Source organism: Melanostigma gelatinosum (assembly GCF_949748355.1).
Source record: "Melanostigma gelatinosum genome assembly, chromosome: 2".
NCBI classification, from domain to species: Eukaryota; Metazoa; Chordata; class Actinopteri; order Perciformes; family Zoarcidae; genus Melanostigma; species Melanostigma gelatinosum.
In genome coordinates, this window is record NC_136635.1 from 9308678 (window position 1) to 9332432 (window position 23755).

General features: G+C 42.0%; 1 protein-coding gene across 1 annotated transcript; it reads right to left on the reverse strand.

Annotated features, from left to right (window-relative positions):
- Positions 1-177: 177 nt before the first annotated feature.
- Positions 178-22299, reverse strand: spata17 (spermatogenesis associated 17; the record flags this gene model as incomplete). Its single annotated transcript, XM_079286115.1, is given in 11 exon segments — positions 178-197; positions 2837-2969; positions 5941-6183; positions 9445-9507; positions 9509-9546; positions 9549-9568; positions 15272-15375; positions 18775-18825; positions 20239-20320; positions 21492-21581; positions 22232-22299. Coding segments are annotated over 11 exon segments (912 nt in total).
- Positions 22300-23755: the final 1456 nt, after the last annotated feature.

Consider the following 23755-nt stretch of genomic DNA (forward strand, 5'->3'; position numbering starts at 1 on the left):
TATGTGATTATATGTGGATGTGTGTGGTCTTAACACGCTGCGCTACAATTGCATTGATAGGCTCTCTCACTGTGATACAGATGGCTAAGGTAGATAAAGGTCGAGGACTCGCGGGCTATTTCTAGGGCCTGGTTTGGATTGGGCATGCTGTTTGCCTACTGCCAAGAGCTGTGATGGTCAAGCCAGAGAACCATGGTCTGGAACGAGGGAAAAAATGGGCTATGTTAATGATGGGGCTTCAGGCTGTGTAGAGGGCTGAAGCAAGGCTAAGGGTGATGATTACAAGTTGTGCTAGGTAATGTGGCAGAGGCTGGGGCGAGAGGGCTGTGGCAAGGGTTTGAAAATAATTAGCAGCATGGCTGGATAACATAGATAATGTGGCTGGAGGAGGCTGGCTGGGCACGGTATGAAGATGATGAGTACCAGGGTTGAGCTGTCCACTCCATTGGCCCTCTGAGCTGTGACAAGAAGCTCTGCTGGCTGCTGCTGTAGCTGGGGGTGATGCCAATGATAGGACTAATGCACTAATTATCACAGAATGAGAGAAGAAAGAGAGAGTAAACAGAGGTAGAGAGAGATACAAAGAGATGGCGCGTCAGACAGAGAGACGAAAGGGGAACATCTGAGATCTGATGAGCTCTGAGTGACAGCAGTATGACACGACTGGGCTGAGAGCATCTTTAGCAGCAACATCCCACACAGCAGCGGTAGTGTTATCAAAGACAAAAGGGAGGTCAAGTTCAGCCAGTGTGCATGAACGTGTGTCTGGATGTTCTGTACGCATAGGATTTGCGTAAACCATACATACCATACAATGTATCTGCTGTTTGTTTTGTTGCAAATAGAGGTTCAACAATGACTGATGCTGTGACTTGCAGACTGCAATGCGTTTCAGCTTTGGCAAATTTCCACATGTAGGCTCTGCAACTTAAATGGTGAGCTAAAAAACTGATGGCTTTAATTTGAATAGCGTCAGTGAAAACCTTCATTTACCACACATGCTTAAACACAAAAACGCTACAAGCTTTCCATCAATACTGTATTTTACAAATATAGCCTGGATGCCGGGAGCTAAACTGATCGTACCCCTCCGGACCCTGTTGTCAGCTGCAGGAGACCCTATTCACCCGCCCACTCACTCCACATACTTATTTATCTCTACTTCCTGGGGCCATGTTCCTTCATTCCCACACCGCTGCTCTCGCCTTCTTTCCATGCACCTCTCTCTCTCTCTTGTTTCACTCCTAGTTTCCGGGCAATTGGGTCTGGGTGCTGGTGGTGGGGGGGGTAAGAGGTTGGGGTGGAGCTGCTGGGAACTTTGTGTGTGTGTGTGTGCTGGGAAGTGAGCTAATAAAGGACGGTGATCCATGAAAGGCCTTGAGCAAAGACACAGTCAATTACCTAATGCCTGGACCAGACCGCAGGGCCCACGCACATGCATTCTCTCTCTTATATACTTATACTCACACACACACACACACACACACACCTCATTTACGTATACATGGAGAGGGGGCAGTGGAGGGCATAACTGGGAATTGCGTGTATGTGTGTGAGTGGGTGTGCATATGTGTGTGATGGAGAGTGCCGATTTATTAAATTGCTGTCACTTTTGACAAATATGTGCAACTCAAGTTGAAAGGGTTAGGCTGTACAGCGTATCTGTTTTTCCTCTTTTCTTTTCGAGGAGTATAATACCTTTCAGACACAAACCCTAAGCCAGTGACTGATGGCAGTCACTGGCTGGTTAAGGAAGTGTCGTCTGACCTGGCTCAATGTCCCAGCTCTACCCTGACATTGATTGAGTTTGATGTGAAAGGGTGAACATGGTTTTCTATAATAGCTGTATGATCACCATACAATTATTATCGAATTACTACAAATCGACAGCAGACATTAGATGCTCTTTGCATTTCAATCATGCATTTTAGCCCTCTCAATCTCAAAGGATTTTGACTCCTGATGTTTGGGTTGTCGTATTAACGTGACACGATATTTAACGAAAAATAAAAGAATCCCAACGCAATCATGTTGAATATTGCAATGACTTCTTTGAATGAAGTGAAACACAAAAGCGCCGTTAGGCAGAAAGACACATTCACAGTCTTGAATAATTGTAAAAGTCTTTGGGGAACAACTGTGTTCGCCAGCAGTCTGAAACAAATGGATCATATGCAGGTTTACCACATCTTCATTATTGTCTGTCACACACTTGGTTTTAAGTGTTTTCCACCTTGATGGATTGTGTGTGTGTGTGTGTAGTTAGTATCAAACAGTGAGCATCAATTCATCAATCAATTCATTGAGCATGAATCCATAATGCAGAAAATGAAGCGAACACAAAAACACAACAAAATCCACTTCAAAAACAAAAGGGGAAAAAGCTTAGATACGCAAGTTCCTTTAAAACAATGCTGTATAGTTATTTGATTGCACTGAGACAGAAGACTGAAAAAGGTTGGAGTGGCAAGAAAACTGAGTGGTCTTTCATACTGTCGTCAGAGAAATGATTGTGCGAGACAGATCAAGAGGGTTTTGATTATTATTAGTTGTGATTAGTTTTCATAATAAGGATGTGTCCATCTGCTACTTATTACATACATTTGTTTGTGACTGTGTGAATGCACAACATACATGTGTCCACTCGTGTTTCCACAAGTGTGTATGCTTGGGTCTAAATGAAAGGAAAAAAAAGACATAATTAACTACAACCTCTTATGAAACACTTCTGGTTTATGTTTATGGGTGTGAGAATATATATGAGAATGCTTTTGTAGTCAAATTCTGTTTTTGAGTGTGTTTTTGTGTGTATGCTGCATTAGTGTAGAGCTCTCACAATGTGCCACTGGGGATTGTCGAAGCTGATTCTGGGCCTCCTCCAGGTGTGTGTAAGAGGTCTGCAGATGCAACGTCAGGTCAGGACAATGCACGCGCTGCTCCCATACTTCCCCTGGCTGTCTGAACAGAACCTGGCATGATCACAACCACCAACACACAGACGCACACAAGAATGAGATAATGATCACTGTCTCTTTCTGTCTCAGACCTCAGCCTTTCCCTCTCTCTGATCCCTCTCTCACAGGTAGTGATAGCTTACAGCTAAAACCAGAGGCCAATCCTCTTCATCTCTCCTCCTGTGACACAGCGACCAAGAGAGAATCAGAGAAGGAGGGAGAAAAAGGCATCAAAGTGAAGAAAATGCAATCATGCAAGAGAAAGAGGAAACCAGGAGACCAATCACGACCAGAGTAAAAGTGAGGGACACAGAGCGGGGAGTGGCGCTACAAAGAGTGAGCAAGATGGTGAAAAGAGGGGGAAACATGCACTCAGCTGCACATCTACTGTATCGTCCGATTAGCTTTGGAGACACTCTTAGTTCAATCACACTTTATCTTCCCCTACTTCAAGTTGTAATATTATTTATTTTTCCACATGCATTCCTTTCATTTACATGTGCCCAAGCAGCACAATCACAGCATTGAATCCTGTAAAAAACACTGTAATAAAATAAAAGTAAAGGCAAATTCACTGTGACTGACATCTAACTTTGTGATCAATGTGTGAAACCAATTCCATTGGCCAAATAAAATGCTGTAACAGCATGAAATGAAAAGGGGAAAAATTCAATTATTTGTGAAGTAAAAAAAAAAAAAAAGGTTTTCAAATCTACATATGATAGCAATGTAAAAATACGTCACTCGCTACAACACGGTATATTTTTGTGTGTTTTTAACCATTTTTGGCAAGATTGAAGTACATAACAGAGGCACGAGATACATCAGACTGTGATTCCACAGACAACGCCTCAAACAGGTTAAAGCATGCATTGTTGGCTTTGGTCCTTTCTGGGGAATAAATAATAATAAATGAAAAAGATAAAATAATGCAATTATTATCTTTAATTTCATCTTAAACTGCTTGGAATGCAGGTGCATTAAATATAGTCGATCCTGTTTTCTCTCTCCTAACTTCCATGCAAATCTTTGGGACCAAATTTTACAAGAAGTCAGTTAAACTTTAAACAGCTGTCCGTCAATTGTTTTCCTTGTACATCTTCTTGACATTGTGGCTCCTACCCTGGAGCGATGGGTTTCTGATGTCTACTGAAAATGGCAAAGACAAAGAAATGTTGTTTTTAGTTTTTTGGATCCTTCCCTTTCCAACCTCACGTCCCCCCTCACATTGCCTTGAGACTTCATGATGCTCTTGTACTAAAGACATTGAACACACTTGCTGTGTTACATAAATGCAATTTTCCAATTCCAACTCTTAATGGTGTTTATATATTCCAGTTAAGATGATAGAGTGGAAAAAGACTGTTTCCACGATTGATTAGTGATTTAAGTGTAAAATGCTGGAAATTTTCAGTTCCAGATACTAAACAAATGGGAAACCGTGTATGCGTCTGGTTAAGAAGAATAACAAAGTGCAACCTCTCAACATGATCTACTGCGTTACTTGCGGCAGTGTACATGCTCTTTCGTGGCAGTGATGTTAAACTTTGTGCCGTGCAGATTAACTTAAATGTTGTTGCTTTGTTTGAGGTGACCTTCAGTTGTTGTTTGGTGTTAAAAAAGGAGGGAGGCTGACAGGGGAGAGATAGAGGGAGGGACGGGGACCCTGTCCTTGCTCCTATCGCCACGGGATCGGTGGCCTGGCCTGACCACTTCCACAGCCAGCACCTCAACCTTATCCATCACCACTAGATAGTTATCACACCAGGGAGGGGGTGTGGGGTGTAGGGGTGAGTGCAAAATAAAGAAAGGGGGACTTCCTGCACTAATCACACACACTCAAAACAGAGGAAAACAGGAAGGCAGAGGCAGAGAAAGACAGACATCTCTAAATAGAGATGTATAATGTATTCTTCTCCATGTCAGCACCAGGAGACCTCCCTGACATCATTAATGAACTCACCCAAACTACAGCCAGCTGGAGACATGTCTGAGTGTGTGTGTGTGTGTGTGTGTGGTGCAGCTAATAAAACGAGACCGATCCACGCCTCATTTCTGCTCACTTATGTTTTACATTACTAGAAACTAATAATAGGGAAAGCGCTTTGCCATAAAGAGCTACAGAGCGTAAATAACACAAATGGTGAAATAGCTCCTCATCAGATAATCAACAAACACACACGTGCATGCACACACGATCACACAAGTACATAGACACATGTACAAAACATAGTCACACATGCACAGCTGGACCATGGTAAATTGAGGATTGATTCTCAAGAAAGAAAACTACAACATACCCATGTTGTGTTTTCTAAATATGTAAGAAGGCATGACGTTTAGCCACATTAACTTGATAACCTCATGGCATATCAAGACTGTGTTCTTGAGAGTTTCCTTTTCAAGTTGTTGATGCAGCATTGACATGGGAACAAGAAGATACAAAATGGCATGAAAGTAAATTTACAAATAAATCCTTGCGTGCCTGCCACAGCACAGAGCTTACTGGTTGGACAAGCCACATGGATTGATGAGGAAGACAAATGAAATGAGAGCTGCCCATGGGACACACTTTGGATACACACCCACTCACTGTGGTACACACACTTTTGATAGTAACATGTAGCCACACAGTCGGAAGTATAGTTCTCACTGAATTACAGACGCTAAACGGCTCTGTGCAGTAGCCCCCAAGAGAGCTGTCTGCCATGTTTTAATGATGTCATTCTTCTTTAAAAGGACTTTTAAAGGATCTCTGCGTTCATCAAGAGCCATCTTAATTGAGACAAGAAGGGGATGTTGGCAGTCTTTAATAATTAGTCTGACACATGGTACAATTATTACTCTCTTTCACCTCTTGTGCATGCTCTATTGCTTTTTTTCCTCGTTCTTTCCCCGTATAGTCTCGTGTTCTCATATTGCTGAGCTCTGTTTCTCTGCCTCCACCTGTTCATGTATGTCAGGGTTCTAGCTTGTACCATCTCACCTGCTGTTTCTTCATGGCAATGGGGGGCAGAATAGGCCTGGCGGAACAGTCGGTTCCAGTGGTTTCGATCCATGGGGATCGAAGAGTCCCAGGGAAACTTGGGGCTGTTGGGCCAAGCATACCCAAGGGAGAAGCCCCGCCCCTGTGGGGCAGCCTGATGGGGGCCCGGTACTTGACCTGCCTCAGCAGCAGTTCCATCTCATGGGGGGCTGGCCTAAATGGAGAGTTGAAGACCCCGGGGCACTGGAGAGAGAGAGAGAGAGAGAGAGAGAGAGAGAGAGAAAGCAATGTGAGCAATGCGATGTGATCAGGTGCATAGATTTGGTCACTGACTAGTCGCTGAGCATATTACTCTTTCTAACTGCTCCTACTATATTTTTAAACCTTAGTGTGGTGTAACTGAAAATATCAATGAAAAGATAAAGACATGCAAGGGGGGATGACATGCAACAGGGGGTCCCCACCCTGATTAAAACCAAGGACATTGCAGTTGTATTGTATTGTATTATTAGTTGCATCATACTTTCAGGCACCAGGATGTTCTCCCGGGTGATTTACTCCCCAAACACTGTAATCTATTCAAATCCATTTGGAGTTTGTGAAAATCTAGACGTAATTTTGTATATTAGGGGGACCGTCAAATAATAGAATGGCCTCCTCCTGGGACAGCTTAGAATGAAACCAACAACTGTTCGTCATTTAAACCAGTACGGGCAATATTCTGAGTTAATCTGAAACACCAGCGTTGTTAACAACTTTTCATGTCGTTTTTCATCAAAGTTCCGCCTTTAAATGCCCTTCATATTAACCTAAACTTTACAAAATTCATCATTCTGTGTCCCTGCTAACAACAGTTGTTGATACGCACTGCCGCAAACGCATACAACATGGAGGCTCTTGGCCAACCAAATGCTTTTGCCAGGTTAAATATTTGGCCAGAACAGTTCAGTGCTGCTCTTGACACAGATACATAGATGACAACAAATTACTACAGAGACAGCCTCGCTGCATCTGTGTCAAATGTGGCATTATACAAGGCTTGAATCTAGCACACACACACAAATACACACAAATACACACACACAAAACTTTGCCTCCCCTGTTCTGAAGTGGGTAGAGATTTACCACAGACGGCCTCAGTAATAATTATTCAAATCACAGTGATCCTTTTGCCTGAGTGTTAATTACCAGACCAAAGCTTTGAGTTGGAGGACTCTGTATCTACTCTATATGCTAATAACACCGCTTGCTATTTAGGCCACTCTAAAAGACTGGGACAACGCAGAGAGAGGAGAGAGAAAGGGCATAAGTGGGAATTGGCTACTACTATATCGACCCAAACCTCACTCTTTTTAAAATAACATATTAACAGACTGGTTAATTAGTAAACGTTTCAATATCACTCCATGAGTACTTTTGATTGTAAATGTCAAGTGTTTCAGAATGAAGAGAGATAAATTAATTAAACTCCACTGACCCGTATTTCTTACCAACTATTGGTTGAAGACACAACTGGATCACAGCAGATTTCTGCCTGACGGGTCCCTGTCTTGGTGCAGTGTTTTTGTGCCAGCGCAAAGCTAAAAGTCAAGCTCATGCATTATTTTTGTTTCATGACTCTAGTTAGCTCGATCATACATTTTAATTTAAAATGGCATATTGTCCTAGAAAACCGAGGATGCTGTATATTTGTGCCTTGCCACTCCGTGCCTCGTGCTGGTACTGTATTCCTTCTACACATGTATTGCTGCACTTGCTCCTTTTCATTCACTGTTCTTTCAGAGTTCCAAATAAAGGTCCTGACCTTTAAAAATGTCACGACACAATGGCAAATAAGAAAACATTTGACTGAAATGAAGCATATCAGAGTGTGTTGACTGAATAACGGACCCTCAAAGTTGTTCATACAATAGACCACTCAAGCAACATCTGAAGAAGTGAAAGTCAAAACCCTCGTTATCGGGATTTCCTGTGTATTTAATGACATTTCTTTAGTGTTCAGTATCAGTGGAGGACATTCATTCGGGTTCAGTGTACACACCTAACTAAAACAGGAAGGGACAGAAGTCAGGAGACACAAACACATACACAAACATAATTCTTGCCACTCTTAAAGATACACACACATACGCGCCCGCACGCACACACACACCAAAAGTACCAACCTAGCTACGGGAAGAGCAATGATGTTGACCCCAGGAACACACCATCTCTGTCTCTGTCATGGGGACTTGGGGCCTTTTGGTAAGCTGTGTGTGTGAGTGTGTGTGTGAGAGTGTGTGTGTGAGAGTGTGTGCGTGCGAGTGTGTGTGGGCTGGGGTCCGAGAAGTGAGGAAGGATGAACTGTGTAGGAGAGCCATCTATTCACTGCTGACAAGGTCAGCGCTACGAAGGGAAAGAGTCACCCGCCATATGCAGAGAGAGAGAGAGAGAGAGAGAGAGAGAGAGAGAGAGAGAGAGAGAGAGAGAGAGAGAAATGGACAGAGGGCGGCAAACTTTACTTCTTGCTTTCTTTCCTTATTGGTTATTCATAAAATACATGTTGTTGTTATATATCAATTATAAAAACAATAAACACATGGGTATACAATCAGTCCAAAGCATTTGGAGAGTCAAACATGATCTGACAAAAAGAAAACTCCACTCCAGCGTACACCAACTTCAGAATACAAATGTTTGGAAGTTGTGTCCATGTTAGAGCCGTAGGTGAACATGGGATACCTGCAGGAAGTAGGTAGTAAGCCAGATGATGACGATGCTGGTTGCACAGGCATGAAGGAGAGAGAGCGAGAGAGAGAGAGAGACTGGGAGAGATAGGAGTAGTGGTGCTGAATCAACAGTGACCAGTGTGCTTTGTCTTCATTATGATCCCAGTGGGGAGTCACAGAGATGCGTGGATGCCACACACACATGCACACCTGTGCCAGGGGAAGCACTAAAATACTCCACTCAGCACATCAGAAGAGCCATGAAGACACACACTTACTCACACACATACACACCTAGACTGCACACAGCCCACCTGTGTTTCAAAAAGGAAGGAAAGACAGAAGACTCCTCCTTTTCTTTCCCTACAGCCTCTTTCTGGAAGAGCCCCCTGCTTGTAACACTTATCCCATTGTCTATGTGAGTCTCTGCATCTTTAGCCGTGCATGTGCATTTTTGTGCATGGATATGCGTGTGTGCTTCTTCGTACAAAGTTTCTAGGCAGTCGGTCGTCTGTAACTTGTATTCTCTGCGACAGACACAATGACATCAGATAACGACACATCTGCGTGTGGTAGATGGATTAATGTTAATGTTCATTTTTTGATGTTGCTTCACATCCATGCCTTGACTTATTATATGATTACTACTCTTATTGAAACAATTCGTGAAGAATTAATTAATAGAGTCTCTCTTTCAATTCAATTGTAGCTGCAGTCAAGAAGGAATCACACTTTAAGTTCGGCCTCTGGTCACACATTGTACTGTGAGATCGTGTTTGTTGTCCTGTCGACCAACCTGCTTCGTACTGAGGAGGTGGTGTAACCGGTGAGCTTGGTAGACCTTGGCTGTTGCCTCTTTCAACCATCTCCAGACAGTCTCTCTCTCTCTTCTGGAGTCCTCAAGTTCATCCAGCTCCATCCTACAGGGCACACACCATTCCCAAATAACGTTGCAATTCAAATTCTAAACTTCCAGTTAGCTCATTTAAATGATGTGGTGTTTGACGTGGGCGCACAGTCAAACATGAATACAATAAATAAGCATTGCACAATACATAAAAAATAATTATAATTACGTTTACTCATCAGTTTACACTGACATCTTTTCAACTTTTCCTTTTACGTTACACTTTATCTGGAGATTCAGCTGACCTAACTTCTTTACACCATATCAATAAAAAAACACTTTAGATGCCATGCAAGTATATTTGTGCAAATGTTAGTGTGTATTTGGAACACAGTCTGGTGTCATAAAGCGGACAATTCCCCGTAGTGTCCTTCAGATGGATAAACAACTGCCTGATGATTGTGCAAATGTTAGTGTGTATTTGGAACACAGTCTGGTGTCATAAAGTGGACAATTCCCCGTAGTGTCCTTCAGATGGATAAACAACTGCCTGATGATAAGAGAGAGAGAGAGAGAGAGAGAGAGAGAGAGAGAGAGAGAGAGAGAGAGAGAGAGAGAGAGAGAGAGACACTGGGACAGACATGGAAAGACAGAGGAGCTATGAGAGAAAAACAGGAGAATGAGACAGCTTGGAAGGAAAACAGCAAGAGGCTATAAGTGGGAGGATGATGGTTATATTTCATCACCGCAGCCAGGACAGGTCTGTCTGTGACATCTGTTGAGCGAAGCTGGCTAAATGGGATGCATTAAAAGCCCATACACAGCAATTTCATTTCGCAATCACACAGCCTTATTGTTACAAGGGGGTAATAACTTAAAACAGGAATTGGAAACAATTACTAAAGCACCCATGCCACGGTAACGTACAAAAGACACACTCGGACACACCGCTAAGAGTAAAACTAATTCCACGAGAGCAATACCAATGACAGTATCCTTCTCTCTTTTCTTATCTTTCCTTTTTTTCCCTCTCTCCTTCTTTTCGACAGTTTCTTTCTCTGCCCAACTTCTATTTTCAATTACAAGCCTCCACAGAGGAATCAGAATATTCATAGTCTGTCTGTAATGTGAGGTTAACACATTCCGCGGCTACTGACATTTAAAAAGAAATCACAACACCGTTCCCATTGCCTTTGCATTCTCAATCCTTCCTCAGCACCGGATTAAATTACAAAATAAATGAAATATGCAGAGCACTGTGTGTGTGTGTAGGTGTGTGTGTGTGTGTGGCGGGAATAAGAGCAAGTCTCAATGTGTCTGTGCGTGTCCATGCAATATTAAGCACAGTAATTTAAGACCGTGTGTATAGATGTGTGGCTGTATGTCTATACGTGTTTTGTGTGTGTATAGTAAATATAGAGGTTGCTTGCCCTCGATTTGTCCACCTGGCTAACAGGGATATTACATATTAATGTAAAATATAAAGTTATGGTTTAGTGTGGGACGGTCTGGCTCACAAACCAATTGGTGTATGTGTATGTTTATAGTATATGTGTGTATTCCTGGTCCTTCGTTCATTAATACCGCCTTAAAAACAGACAGGCAATGTTTTCGGGGGTCAGGACCTGTTCTCGTATGTATGTGTGTGTCTGAGCTGAGTGTTTAAGTGTGACTGTATCTGTGTGTGTGTGTGTGTGTGTGTGTGTGTTTGTCTGTGTGTGTCCGGCTGAATGGGTGACCTTTGCTTCCCTGCCCCCAGCCCCAGTGTTATTAATTGCTGTGTAGTGGACAAAAGCCAAACAGATTTGTAACGGCTGAAGGCACCTCGATCTGTGTCGACCCAACCAGCCGCCACAACATACAACCCTCATTAGCCTTGTTCGGCACGCAGCACGTGCACTGAGTGTGTGTGTGCGTGTGTGTGTGAGAGAGAGACTGTATGTGTGTGTATTTGACTGAGTGAAAGAATGAAGGATAAAAGAAGAAACAGTGTGGTAAACCACTGGCCTGTACTTATGCTATATGTATTGATGTGTTGCTGTTATATACGCTGATGGTAGCAATCAACTTGGTCAATAGAACTCAACTTTTGTATATAAAAATGTTTTTATATAGGTATAGAAAATCTTACTTTTGGTATTTTGGTATCTACTCAGAGTACAAACTGTAAGTGCTTAACACTTCTCATTCAATATTTTACTCACCATCAATTATTTACTGAGAATACAGACATGTTCAGACTACCGGAATATTGATTTAAATGCTGATAGTTATTATTGTATCTCCCTTGAGTGAGAAGGTACAAATATGTCAAGAAATTTGTAAATGTTGTACCTACTGATAATTGTTTTAAGATAAACTTGTAGACCCATCATGGAAAAGATATTTTAAGTTAATGAGAGATAGGAGTATTACCATGAATGTGATCTAATTAAACTACCATGTCAGTGTATTACATTATACTAATACAATGTCATTGTGCTATTAAATAGTCATTTGACATATAGATTGAGGTTTAAGTTATTTTGCACATTATGGCATGATTATATAATTGCATATACTCCATTATAATGATTATTGGAGGGTTATAATGTGCCTAGCCTGCCATACAATGTAGTACGAGCACTGACTCCAGATTACTTTTGATGGCTGCTGAACTATTGGACAAGGTAATCAATTCTTAAACTACTTTCAAATAATTGAAACTCAAACTGACATTTTCACCCTGGACTGTTAACTTATTCAAATGGCTAATATAGTACAGCTAAATTTCTCACTTCTTCCTCAATAATTTACTGCCTGGTTTACAATGGGGCGTCAAGGGCTGAGTGGATATCAGAGAGTGAAGCATTTTGGGAAAGCAGGCCACACCTTTGGTCGTCCAGGCCAGCACCAGAGCAGCTAATTGGCCAGTTTCTAAATATTTAATGGAGGCTTGACCTGATTGGCTGTTTAATTGCTCCAATTAAATGATTCAATAGCTGGCAAGGAGGGGGTAGCCAGCCAGTCAATTTAGACAGGGACCAATGTATTGAGCCTTCAACACCCTCATAACACAGCGAATCATTGAAGTGATTGATTCACTAATTTACTAAAGTAGTAAAACTGATGCTAGCAAACAGTTAAGTCAGCATTGAAATTATCTCCAATCAATATTCCAATTATTCAACAACAAAAATGTACAATTCCATAAAATGTACATACTTTTCTGCATTGTTTCACTCTCAAAAGTAATTTCATAAAAAGGCAGAGAGAGCAGAGCACCCAGACACACAATATACAAATCCAATCAGACTGAAGGAGGGAACTTGTTTCCACCAAAACTGGATCAGAAAGAAAGAGCAGCAAAAGAAAGACTGACGCACAGAAGCAGAGAGTGTTCGCAGGGCAGGCGTGCCGGCAGGCCCGCACTCTCTCCTCCACAGCGGTTCTCCTTTCATGAATGTCCTTGAGAGGGACACAAGAGAGGGAGGAACGAAGGCTAAAGTAAAGAGAGACAGGAAAAAAGTACAGAGAGGAAGGGAGACAGCCTAGTGCTGCTCAGCCTAGCAACAGCAAGTCCATAAATTCTCCCTTGTTCTCTTTAGGATAAGTTAAAAGATTTAGCCATGTCGTTGCAACATCACAGGGATGATTATTTATCTGATTATGGCAGTAATAATTACCCAGCTGTTTATTGCAGATAGAGAAATAATTCATGCAGTCAACAGGCCGTGTTGGTGGTGGCAGCAGCGATGACACCAGCACATTTAGTAAATATGCAAAGCGTGCCTGCTCCGCTTCCCTAATTGCCCCAATCGTCCCCCTGCATGCCCTTATTAAAGCCCCGGAACTTTAAGTGTCTCCCTGACAAAGTGATAAATTGTTGGGGTATCAAGGCAAACTATGGCGGAGTGGGGACTGCACCGGGGTCCTGACTTCATTAGGCTATGCAGAAGGAAGGGAAGGATGAATGAGGATGGACACTGAAGCACAGTGAACCGGTGGAAGAGAGGGAGAGAAAGATAAAGAGCAAAATAGAGTGAGAAAGAGAGAGGCAGAGATTGAGGGACGGAGGTGGAGTGAGGATGGGATAGGAGAGGGTATTGTGAGTAGCATTTATTAGCTGGATGCTGTACCTAATGAAATGACACAGATGGTTCCGTGCAGTGGAGATCTGTCATGAGAGAGAAAGAGGGACTGAAACAGAGTCAGAGAGAAGAGAGAGAGAGAGGTTCGGCAGTCTATGTATTACCCCTATATCATTACCATGCGCAGCCGATCAGCCCGCACTAAATGGGGACCATTAGTCCAACTTTGAATAATTTATGCAGCGGTTTGGACAGACAGACAGACTTACAAGGGGGAGGGAGCATGCCGGTGGATTAAAAAGCGGACTTTTGCGGGGTGAGTGATCAGGCAGCTTGCGATCCGAGGGCTCAGCAGCTAACACAGAAAGGATATTTTAAATAAACGCCGGCACGTTAATTGATCGTGACCCCGGCAGCACTAAATAAACATGTGATTAACTTGAGAGAAAGTGACCTTTACACCCCAAACCACTGTGGGGGAGGGGCTGTGTGTGTGTGTGTGGAGACTGTCACACAGCTGATAATGAAACAGTAAGACCAAACCAAAATTGGCAAAATGACATCACATCTCGTGCTCCTTGAATTCTCTTTTTTACAGTAATTTAATTACTGTGATCTTGTTCTGCTCTTTGTATTATTTAAAAAAAAAAATACCACATAAGAAGGTGGTGAGATTTGAAATATGAGAATGTTACTATTTTCTCTATGACATCTGTAAATGCTCATTCTAAGTACTTTTTAGTCGATAGACAATAGCAGTATATGCTATATATTTATATATGTATACAGTGGCTAGGACTGTTTCATGTAAGGCATAGTATAAAATGTTACAGGTATAGTGTAGAAACAGTTGACAGAGTTGTGTGTGTTTGTGTGTGTCTGTCTTTGTGTGATATAACACTAAAGTGGCAACGCTCTTAATGGACTTTAACAGCCTAGTTCCCCCTACCTCTAAGAGGGGCAACGAGTGTGGAGGAAAGGTTGAACGCTGGTGGGGACGTGAGGGGGAAAGTCAGTGATCCAAGAAGCACTTTAACAAATTTACATTTCATTTTAGCAGAAGCCTAAAGATATTTTCCGGTAAAATATATTAGCAGCATTAAAAATGTGACTATTAGCTAAACGTGATGATTTTTTTTTTTTGTCAAAAATAAAAGATGGCGTATCTCTAGCAGTAAGCCCTGGAGCACAGGATGTTTTATTAATGCACGAGCTGCAGTTCAAATCAGAGGCTAATTTTTAATTTCTTCACATCGTTCACTTCTCTCTCTATTAGCCCTGAGCGCTTTAGAGGACTTCTCTCTCTTCTTCCCGATCTATCCTCTTTGTGTCTCTGTGTCTTTCATTCCTTCCCTCTTCCCCTCTCATGAGGTAACAACTATGCAAGTCTCTCTCTCTCTCCCTCACACACACTATCTCTATCTTACTAACACACACACTTTAAGGTACACAAGAACACCTTTTAACCAACTGACTTTTACACTAATCAAAAACAGAGAATGAGACAGATGAGAGAAGCGGGAAAAGACAGGAGAAGGGTAGTAATGTATGAAACAATTTCCTTTCAAAATTGTACAACACCTTTAAAAAAAGGCACACCTCGTTGATGAACTTGTCGTGTTGTGCAGTATGGATTTACGGTTTGATATCAAACTGTCTGCTGTCTTGAGCCTCAGTGACAACACTATTTTATTTTATTTTTTTACCTGACAAGTTCATTTTTCCTGGAAAGTCCTTTCAGATAACTCTTGCGTGCGTAGAAGTTATGAACATTCTTCCTTGCAAAGAATCCTCTCCATCTCCGCTGGATCTGTGAGGGATTAAAGCCCGACAGAGGCATTCTTCAGGGGCCTCATTTATAAAACAGGGAAAGGATCCCCACTAAATGTTTGCATATGTTCAAAGGAGGAAATGCACATACGCCAAAACATATTCAGATTTCTACACACCCACATTCAACCATAAATGGTCAATGCAAAGCACCTTGTGAATGTCGATGCATAGAAATGAGCCTGCTGATCAATGGGTCTACAATTTCTTCCATTTACGCACTCATCTATCGTGCCACATAACACATCACGAGCATCTCCGTAGCATTTGTGTTTACATCAGTCAGACTGATTGCTTCCTAAATGATCGCGACAATCAGTGGTATCCATCACTCTGTATATCATATTTTTAAAAAGGAAAATTTCAAAGGTGAACACAATTTATTTATTGACTTTTCTTATGGCATTATGATTAGGACTGATGATGAGGATATGGAGTCCACACTGCTAATTTCCTACATGTATATTATGCTGTATCTGTCTCTATGGAATTAACCATGAATTAATAAATAAAGTCGTGGTTACTGCAGCGATTTCACTCACAAACACTGAATGAAAACTGAGATCGTACTTGGTAATATATGCACACTGCATATATTACCAAGTACGATCTTAGTTTTAAGAGCATCATTAGTTTTCAATAATACTGTGCATTGCAGTATTATTGAAAACTAATGACGCTCTGTTCAGCAGTTCTTTGACACTCGTTGACGTTATCTTATCGATGATGCTCCGCAGCTGACCACGAGTGTCGGTAGTCCGGCCCTCTCTTCTGCGCTGAGGAGAGCAGACAGCGCCGATAAAATATTCAGCTAAATTTGATTTGAGGTTTGAGTTGGTTTATATCTTTTATAATTGAAATGTGCTTACAGTTATGTACACTAGTACAAGCACAAATAACACTGCTGGTTTGACTGTAAACGATGAATAAAATATATAAGTGCAAAGTAACGTGTGATATGAAGTGAAATTAAATGTTTCATTTCTACAGTCTGGCTTCAATTCACCACCTCATCATCTGCATCGCCAATTTCCTGTGTCTCCAAAATGTTCGTACGCATCGGGTCAGAGTTTCCGTACGGGTCAAGTTTGTTGTTATAGATCACAACGTTTGCGTGGGAAGTGGCGCACGCTTCTTTCAGGCCCTGTTTTGTACGCACGCAACTGTTATAAATGAGATGCCAGATGTTTTCCAGCAACATGGGATCTGGGAGATCTGGCAACTTTGATACTTAATTATTAAAAAACGTGAAAGAAATCATTTGTAAGCATCAAGGTAAGGCATGGTAAAGTATGGCATGTTTCGGCATAGCTCAGATACATTTTTTAAGGTCTTCATTTTTCAGATTTCTTTTCGCTTCCAACACACAATGTTATGTGTCTTATCTTTGTATGTGACATCTAAATACAGTCTTGCTCATGATTCTTCTCATTCTCTTTTTAAACCATGATTAACCATGCATGTGTTTTTTTTTCCTCTGCAGTGATGGAGGGACAATCCGAGGGAGGACAGACAGCTGTCGCAGCTCCATATGTTTAACTGTATCCGTCCACATTGATTGGGGAGGCTGAAGATTAGCTATCACACACACACACACACACACACACCAGTGGACCGTTTTAAAGCAAGGGGGCGGATGTCCTTCAAACTAATTAGGAGATTAAAACAATGGCAGGTAAAAGAGTAATCACACTATGAGAAGAGGGAAGAGGAGAGAAGAGGTGGAGTGGAGGATGGGGGAAAACAACAAAGAACAAAATGAGAATTAGCATTGATCTGCCAGTCAATAGATAATTTTAAATAAAGTAATTGCCGCCTCCCGAGTTCTTGCTGACCTTTGTTGACTAGTGAAATCGATGCTGTTGAATCTAATACAAATCCGAGGTGCGGCATGTAAACACTGGTTTCTATTACGGCCCTAATACATTATCCTCTGTTAGCTACCATGCCGTGATAAAGACAACAGCACGGGAGAGAAAAAAGAGAAGAATCTAAATTGATTCAAAGGAAGTGTCACAGGGGGATTGTGAGATGATTGTTTCTCCATCCCTCTTTCGCTGAGACATTGAATATTTATTTGGTAACGATGGTCTGAGAGTAGAGATGTCCTTCACTCATGGTATACTAAGTTAGTAGTAAAAACTTGTTATTTCATCTTTCAACAGGTGGTATTATAATAAAGGACAGGTTCAGGCTTACCTTTTTATTATTCAAAACGATCTCTAACCCTCTGAAGTACTATGTTGCACATTACCCATGACATATATCTTGGAGTACAGGGACCAAGTGTTCCAATACCGACATGTATGTCTTTTGTGGTGGGAGAAATTTGGAGCACCCGCACAAAAGCCAGACAGATTCACACCATGTAATGCACACTCTGCACAGAAAGGCCTCATTTGGCCCTTAAGGGATTCAAACCCAGTACCTTCTTGAATTGCTAACCACTGAGACACTTTTCTGCCCTGTTCATTCATATTTTATTTCCCATTACAATTCCTATTGCTTCCTTGAGGAAACTGTGGTTATTTTATATGTAATAAAGACCTCCTCTCTAACTTCAGAAGCTTCTGCTCTGCTCTACATTGTGACATCGGCCCTAACCTTTCGCCCCATGACCTGAAACAGCTGGGTCGATCACTACCTCTGGATCCATGTCTCCTCTATTATGTGGCATTTATTGAAACGTCAGTTTTATTTGTTTGGGTTTCTATTAAGCGTAAAACTCAGAGCCCTCAATTTCCAGGCTTTTCCACCAGTATGAAAATACCGCAACCATTTCTGTCCATCTGGACGGTAACACACCCTCTTTGATAAACACTAGTTCATTTTTTGTTGGCCTATTAAACCTTTAATGGTTTAGCCGGAATGGAACTGTTAGCCAAAAGAGTCGACGATATGGAATTGTAAACATATAAGGTTTCTGTGCAATATCCGTGTGTAAAAGTGCCAAAGCATCAGTCACAGGCACAGAGCTGTGATTTATGAGTTGAACAGTATTACCTGCTGAGGGGGAGAAAAAAGGAAGAAATGAAAATAATGTGCAATGGTGTCAGTGAACGGACCAAATAAAGTCAAATGTGTTGAGACATAATTCATCTGAATTCTCTTATCTGTGTATTAAACCTGATTCTAATAAGCCTAAATGATGTATAAAACTAAATTCTACAGTATTGCCACGTTAAAAAGTAATAAAAAAAGACTGCATGGAGGATTAAAGAAGTTTTATAATGGACAATGTTTGCAATGAAGTGGTGTGATGAAGTGCCTGCAGGCATCATTCACGGGGGCCTCCCATTCACAGCGCACACAAAGAAACAGAGTGCCCCCCCCTCACGACACTCCATTTGCTAAAACAAGACACTGTGGTGATATTTACCCTGACCGCCATCTCCTCGTAGAAATTCATCTTCATGATAAAATATGCCGCCTGTGAACACAAAGGAAAAGATGGCGTTACATCTTGTCTCCCAGCCCTCTGATCTGTCCACAGCAGGCGTCAAAGATAAAGAGCTCTTTATACATAATACATTGCACAGAGGCAGCACAGATAGGGCCACTGTAGAGGGGAGGGAGGAGGGAGGGGGGCAGAAAAGGAGAGAAGGAAAGCAAGAGAGACAGGAGTAAAAAGAGGAGAAGTAGGGGGGGGGGGATGTAGAGAGAGAACGAGAGGGAGGGAGAGAGAGAAAGTGGTTAGCAGGACTTTGTATCAAGGGGAGGACAGTATTCTCTTAATACACCAGAGCAGACGAGGGCCAAGAAAATCTATGGTAGTCAAGCAGCGAGCTAATGGAGATGTATGATGGCCAAACGCTCTCCTCTGGATTTCATAATCAATGACAGCGCTGCCAGAAGTGACAAACAAAAGGCCGGAGAATATTCAGCGGCGCACTCAACGAGGCGTCGCGCACCAAACGTGTCGGGCCGACCACTGGGGGCACATTTCAGGAGCAAACTGGAGAGTCGGCCATAAAAGGGATTCATATCTCGACACGTCTTTGTTTTAATAATGACGGAAGAAAGGGAGGAGAGGAAGGGGAAGGAAGACAAAGACTTGAACGGAGGTTGTAAATTCAGCTTGATGTTTTGAGATGAGGCTTTGTGCACGTCACATCACACATGACAAGGTCCGCAAGAGTGAGAGAGGAAGAAGACAGACAGAGCGAGAGAGAGAGAGGAAGAAAAGAATATCTAAGGGCTAATTCAAAATAGTGCACTGTGGCAATTTTGAGTGATTCAAATTAGTGCTCGTCTGTTTCCAAATGAGACCAAACCGCCTCTTTTTAGCCCATATGTGTGTTGTGACACATCCTTCATCCACATCCCCCCCCCCCCCCCCCCACCCCACCTTTCCATTTCTTGAACGCCTCCCAAACGGCGGCTGGCAGTTATGCTTCAGCAAACAGTCAATTTACAGGCATGATAAATAGCGTGTTCTGATACGTTTACGAAACTCAATCCAGGGGAAAATTATACGTGAGAGAGCTGGGTATTGGATCCGGTATCAACAATCTGTTCAATTAAGAAGCAGTTGGAGGCAATATGTTGAAAATGGGGCTTTGTTTTACTAAAAGTACACACATACACACACAAACTCCTCTACTCGTTCCTTCTCTCTCTTCCTCTCCACGCCTTTTCTATATACATCCGAGGAGCTGCGCTGTAGATGGAATTCCTTATCATATTGCATCATATTTCCTAAGTGCTAATTTCCCAATGTGCAATGAGTGAATTATATTTCTTAAGGTCAGACACAGAGACTTAGGAATATAGCAATTGAATTCTAATGCACGCTATCATAACATAATCAATATATCTATAGCCATTCCAGGCACTGGCTTACCTTCACCATTTGTCTGAAACGTGCCCTTGCTGTGAAGCCCCGCCATATCTTCTGTATAATGATTGCCTTCTTGTGCAGATGGCTGTAAAAAAAAAAGTCAATTTAGAGAGATGATTGGACATGTATAGTTTAGTAGTTGAAATGAAGGAAACACTGAAAAAAGTTATTCAGATGCACATGGAAGGGAAATTAAATTCTGGATTTTCTTTGTTTGATCTGTGCTCAGAAATGACATATTGGAGTCCAAAAGACAATCTTTTAAATCTTCTAGAAATATGATAGAGCTGTAACTAAAATATACTAAAAGCTGAAAGAGTTTCATTGCTGTATATAATGCAATTTCATTAATGAAATCACAAAATGCCCCTAAATGTCTACTGCTATAATAAACCCAAAGCTAACTCCAGTTTAAAGTATTTTTCCCCCCTTGAAATACAATAAAGAAAAGAGTGCTTTTGTTTTCTGCATACAAATGTGAGGTTGTAAAATGACTGAAATTAAAAGGTCAGGGAAACATTGCGCTTACAAAACACATGCTCTCAAAAAGACAAACACACACAGAACATTTCTGCTCCTCCAGGATTTTCGATCATGTCCGATGGGCCTTTCACCCCCTTTAGTCGGCGGCACACATTTGTATTCATCTTCAAACATACTCTAAATGCAAGTCCACTGCGATTCTCTGCCTCCAACGAGGCCATCAATTTCCAAAAGGCCATTCATATGCCCAGAAAATCAATGCTTATAGTGGAGATAGCACAACCTCAGAGTTGCACTTAGGCAGCTAAAATTGTTGCTAATTATCCACTTAACGCATTGATCAATTAACTAAAGTAATCTGAATTAACCTACTGTCTGGAAGTTTGTCTGCTGACCCTGCAGAATGGTGCTGGGGTCACAGAATAAGAACAAGCACAGACATAGGGACATTCATTTCTCTGTGTGTGAAAGGGCCACAGAGAGCAAGTGACATTTATTCCTCCGGGCCATTTGCAAGGCTCTAGAAGTGGGATAATTATGAGAGTGAGCTCGTATCAGGGTTTCCCTTCAAATTAACTCTAAAGAGCCCTGTCTGAATGTTTTTCAACCCTGAGGGGGGAAAGCAAACCTCAAATTGGTACATCAAATATTAAGGCTTGTACTATTTTTGCCTATGGCATTTGAAGGAGTAGGCCTACCAGAAATATCTGGTTTGCAGATTCAAACTGTAAAGCAGATAGTCATTCACCACACATATGTTGTACACATCATACCTGAGGTAAGCCTGCACCTTGCGGGCTCTGAACCAGCTCTGGATCCGGGTGGCGGCCTGGTTTTCCCTTGGTCTGTTCTCCTCAGCTTGCCTATAGGCACACAGTCACATAATAATATGTTTTTGTAGCTACAGTATCTTACATCATCTCTGTATACTAACGCCCTTGAATATGCCATACAGACAATATCTGCACTTGCAAGTTACTTAGCCAGACTTTGCTGTTGCCCTCAACAGCGGTCAAGTCAGCAGACACTCAGTGGTCAAGTCTGTGGTCAAGTCAGCAGACACTTAAAGTTGAGTGCGCCTATATGCTGAAATTCACGGTAAACCCATTCAAACGGCACAGATCGGGAACGAGCGATGGACTTTGCAAAGTTAGCGGAAAGATTAACGTGGGACAACATCCGGTTTTCAGCGTAAGATGACACCTAAACGGGAAAGATTAACGTGAGACAACATCCGGTTTCCAAAATAAGATATCAACTAAGCGCATAGTGCTCTGCAGGTGCTTCATTATGGCCCCACTGCCGATGATGCAATTCACAATATAATTATCAAACCCAAAGTATTGGCTAAAGTGGCGTCTTTGCTGAAACATGACAGAAATGTCTCCGTTTTTGTAACAAGCAACGTTTGCTGGCTGGTAACGTCATTGCGTTAAATATATGATAGCTAACGCTTAACCGAGTACTAACGTCACACGCTAGCTAGCAGTACTCGTGTACATATGAAACACACCTGTTTCTGCAGAAGTATTCCTTTTTGAACTCCTCAACTTCACTCTCTATTTTCAGCAGCTCCGCCATGTTTTCACAGGCTACAGTTTACTTGGTGTCTTGACAACACAGCAGGTTGGAGATGCGTTCAATGCATCTAGAGAGTAGGAATTTTCTTCAAAACAATTTAAAAATGCTTACTTTACTGACCCCGTCGTAACAAAGACACTTTTAAAAGTATCTGATGTCTGTTGATGTAAGTGTCTCTATGTGCCTAGATTGTGAGGTTAAAGGCACTTATTTTATGGAGCAAGTCAGGATAGAAACCTGACGTGCAAAATCGTTTCATGGTTTGTTTAACCAATGTTTTAATTTGGATATCCTCCTGAAACGCAGACTAATATTTACATATTTGTATCCATTTTCATGCGATTAAAAAATGATATGAACAGATATTCCTAAGTATTGGGTCAGCATACTGTATATTGTAATATTTTTCATGGACAGAAAATATTTATAGAAAAAAGCCTTATTTACCTTTTGCCAGTGTCCATAATAGAGGGGGGGGGGGGGGGGCGTTTAAAAAAGCCTGCTCTGTGGATGCAGATTGTGGATCTGAGTATTGATTTGCCAGCTGCTTTACTTCTTCTTTCCATCCCTCCATCCATTTCCCTCTTCCTGACATTATCACCCTTCATCATAGAGTTATCAGTTCATTTCACCCTAGTCTTCCTTCCTTATTCTCCTCCTCGTCAGTCCTTCATTCGTCTTCAGACATATTCACCTGTCAAAATGATCACCTCAGCAGGGTTTGTGTGTGTCCTTGTGTGTGCACTTGTGTATCTGTGCAAGGAAAGACATCTGTCTGGCCAATGGTCAGAGGAAAAGACTGTCTGTATTATATATGACTCCTTAGAGACAGGTACGACAAATGGTAAAAGTGAATGAACGTGTGTGTATCTGTCTCCATGCTCTTTCGTCTGTGTACCGGCATTCCTGCCTCTATGAGCCAGGCAGTGGGCTTGTTTAAGTCTCTGTTTTCTCTGTCTTTCTCACAGGCCAATTTGCTGTCTGAGGGCCACCACGTCGAAGAGCAGTAGGCAGATGTCCTGGGTAGAGTTATAGCTGGAGGGGCGAACCCACGGTGGCTTAGCCCATCCATCGTGGGGCGGCAGGAGGGCGTCCACCCTGGTAATTACCGGAGAAATGTTGTTGTGACAAGATGGTATGAACAGCGTATGTGAGTGTGAGAGACAGAGATTTTTAGGGAAGTGTTGTTTTTGACAAGACTGCAAGGACGGCTGGAAGCCATTCGTCCTGCCACAACACTGATTAGGTGTCACCAGGAGTGTATCTGTGAGAGAATGACACGAAAAGGCAAGAGAGAGCACTTCATAAAAAGACATCGTGTTTACACAGTGTCTAATGACCCACTTCTCGACCCAGCCAGACCATCATACTCTCCATGTCCCTCCACTCTTGTATTACACTCTTCATCAAGTTCCTCCCCTTTTGTCTCTATTCTTCTTTACTTGTACCTGCTCCC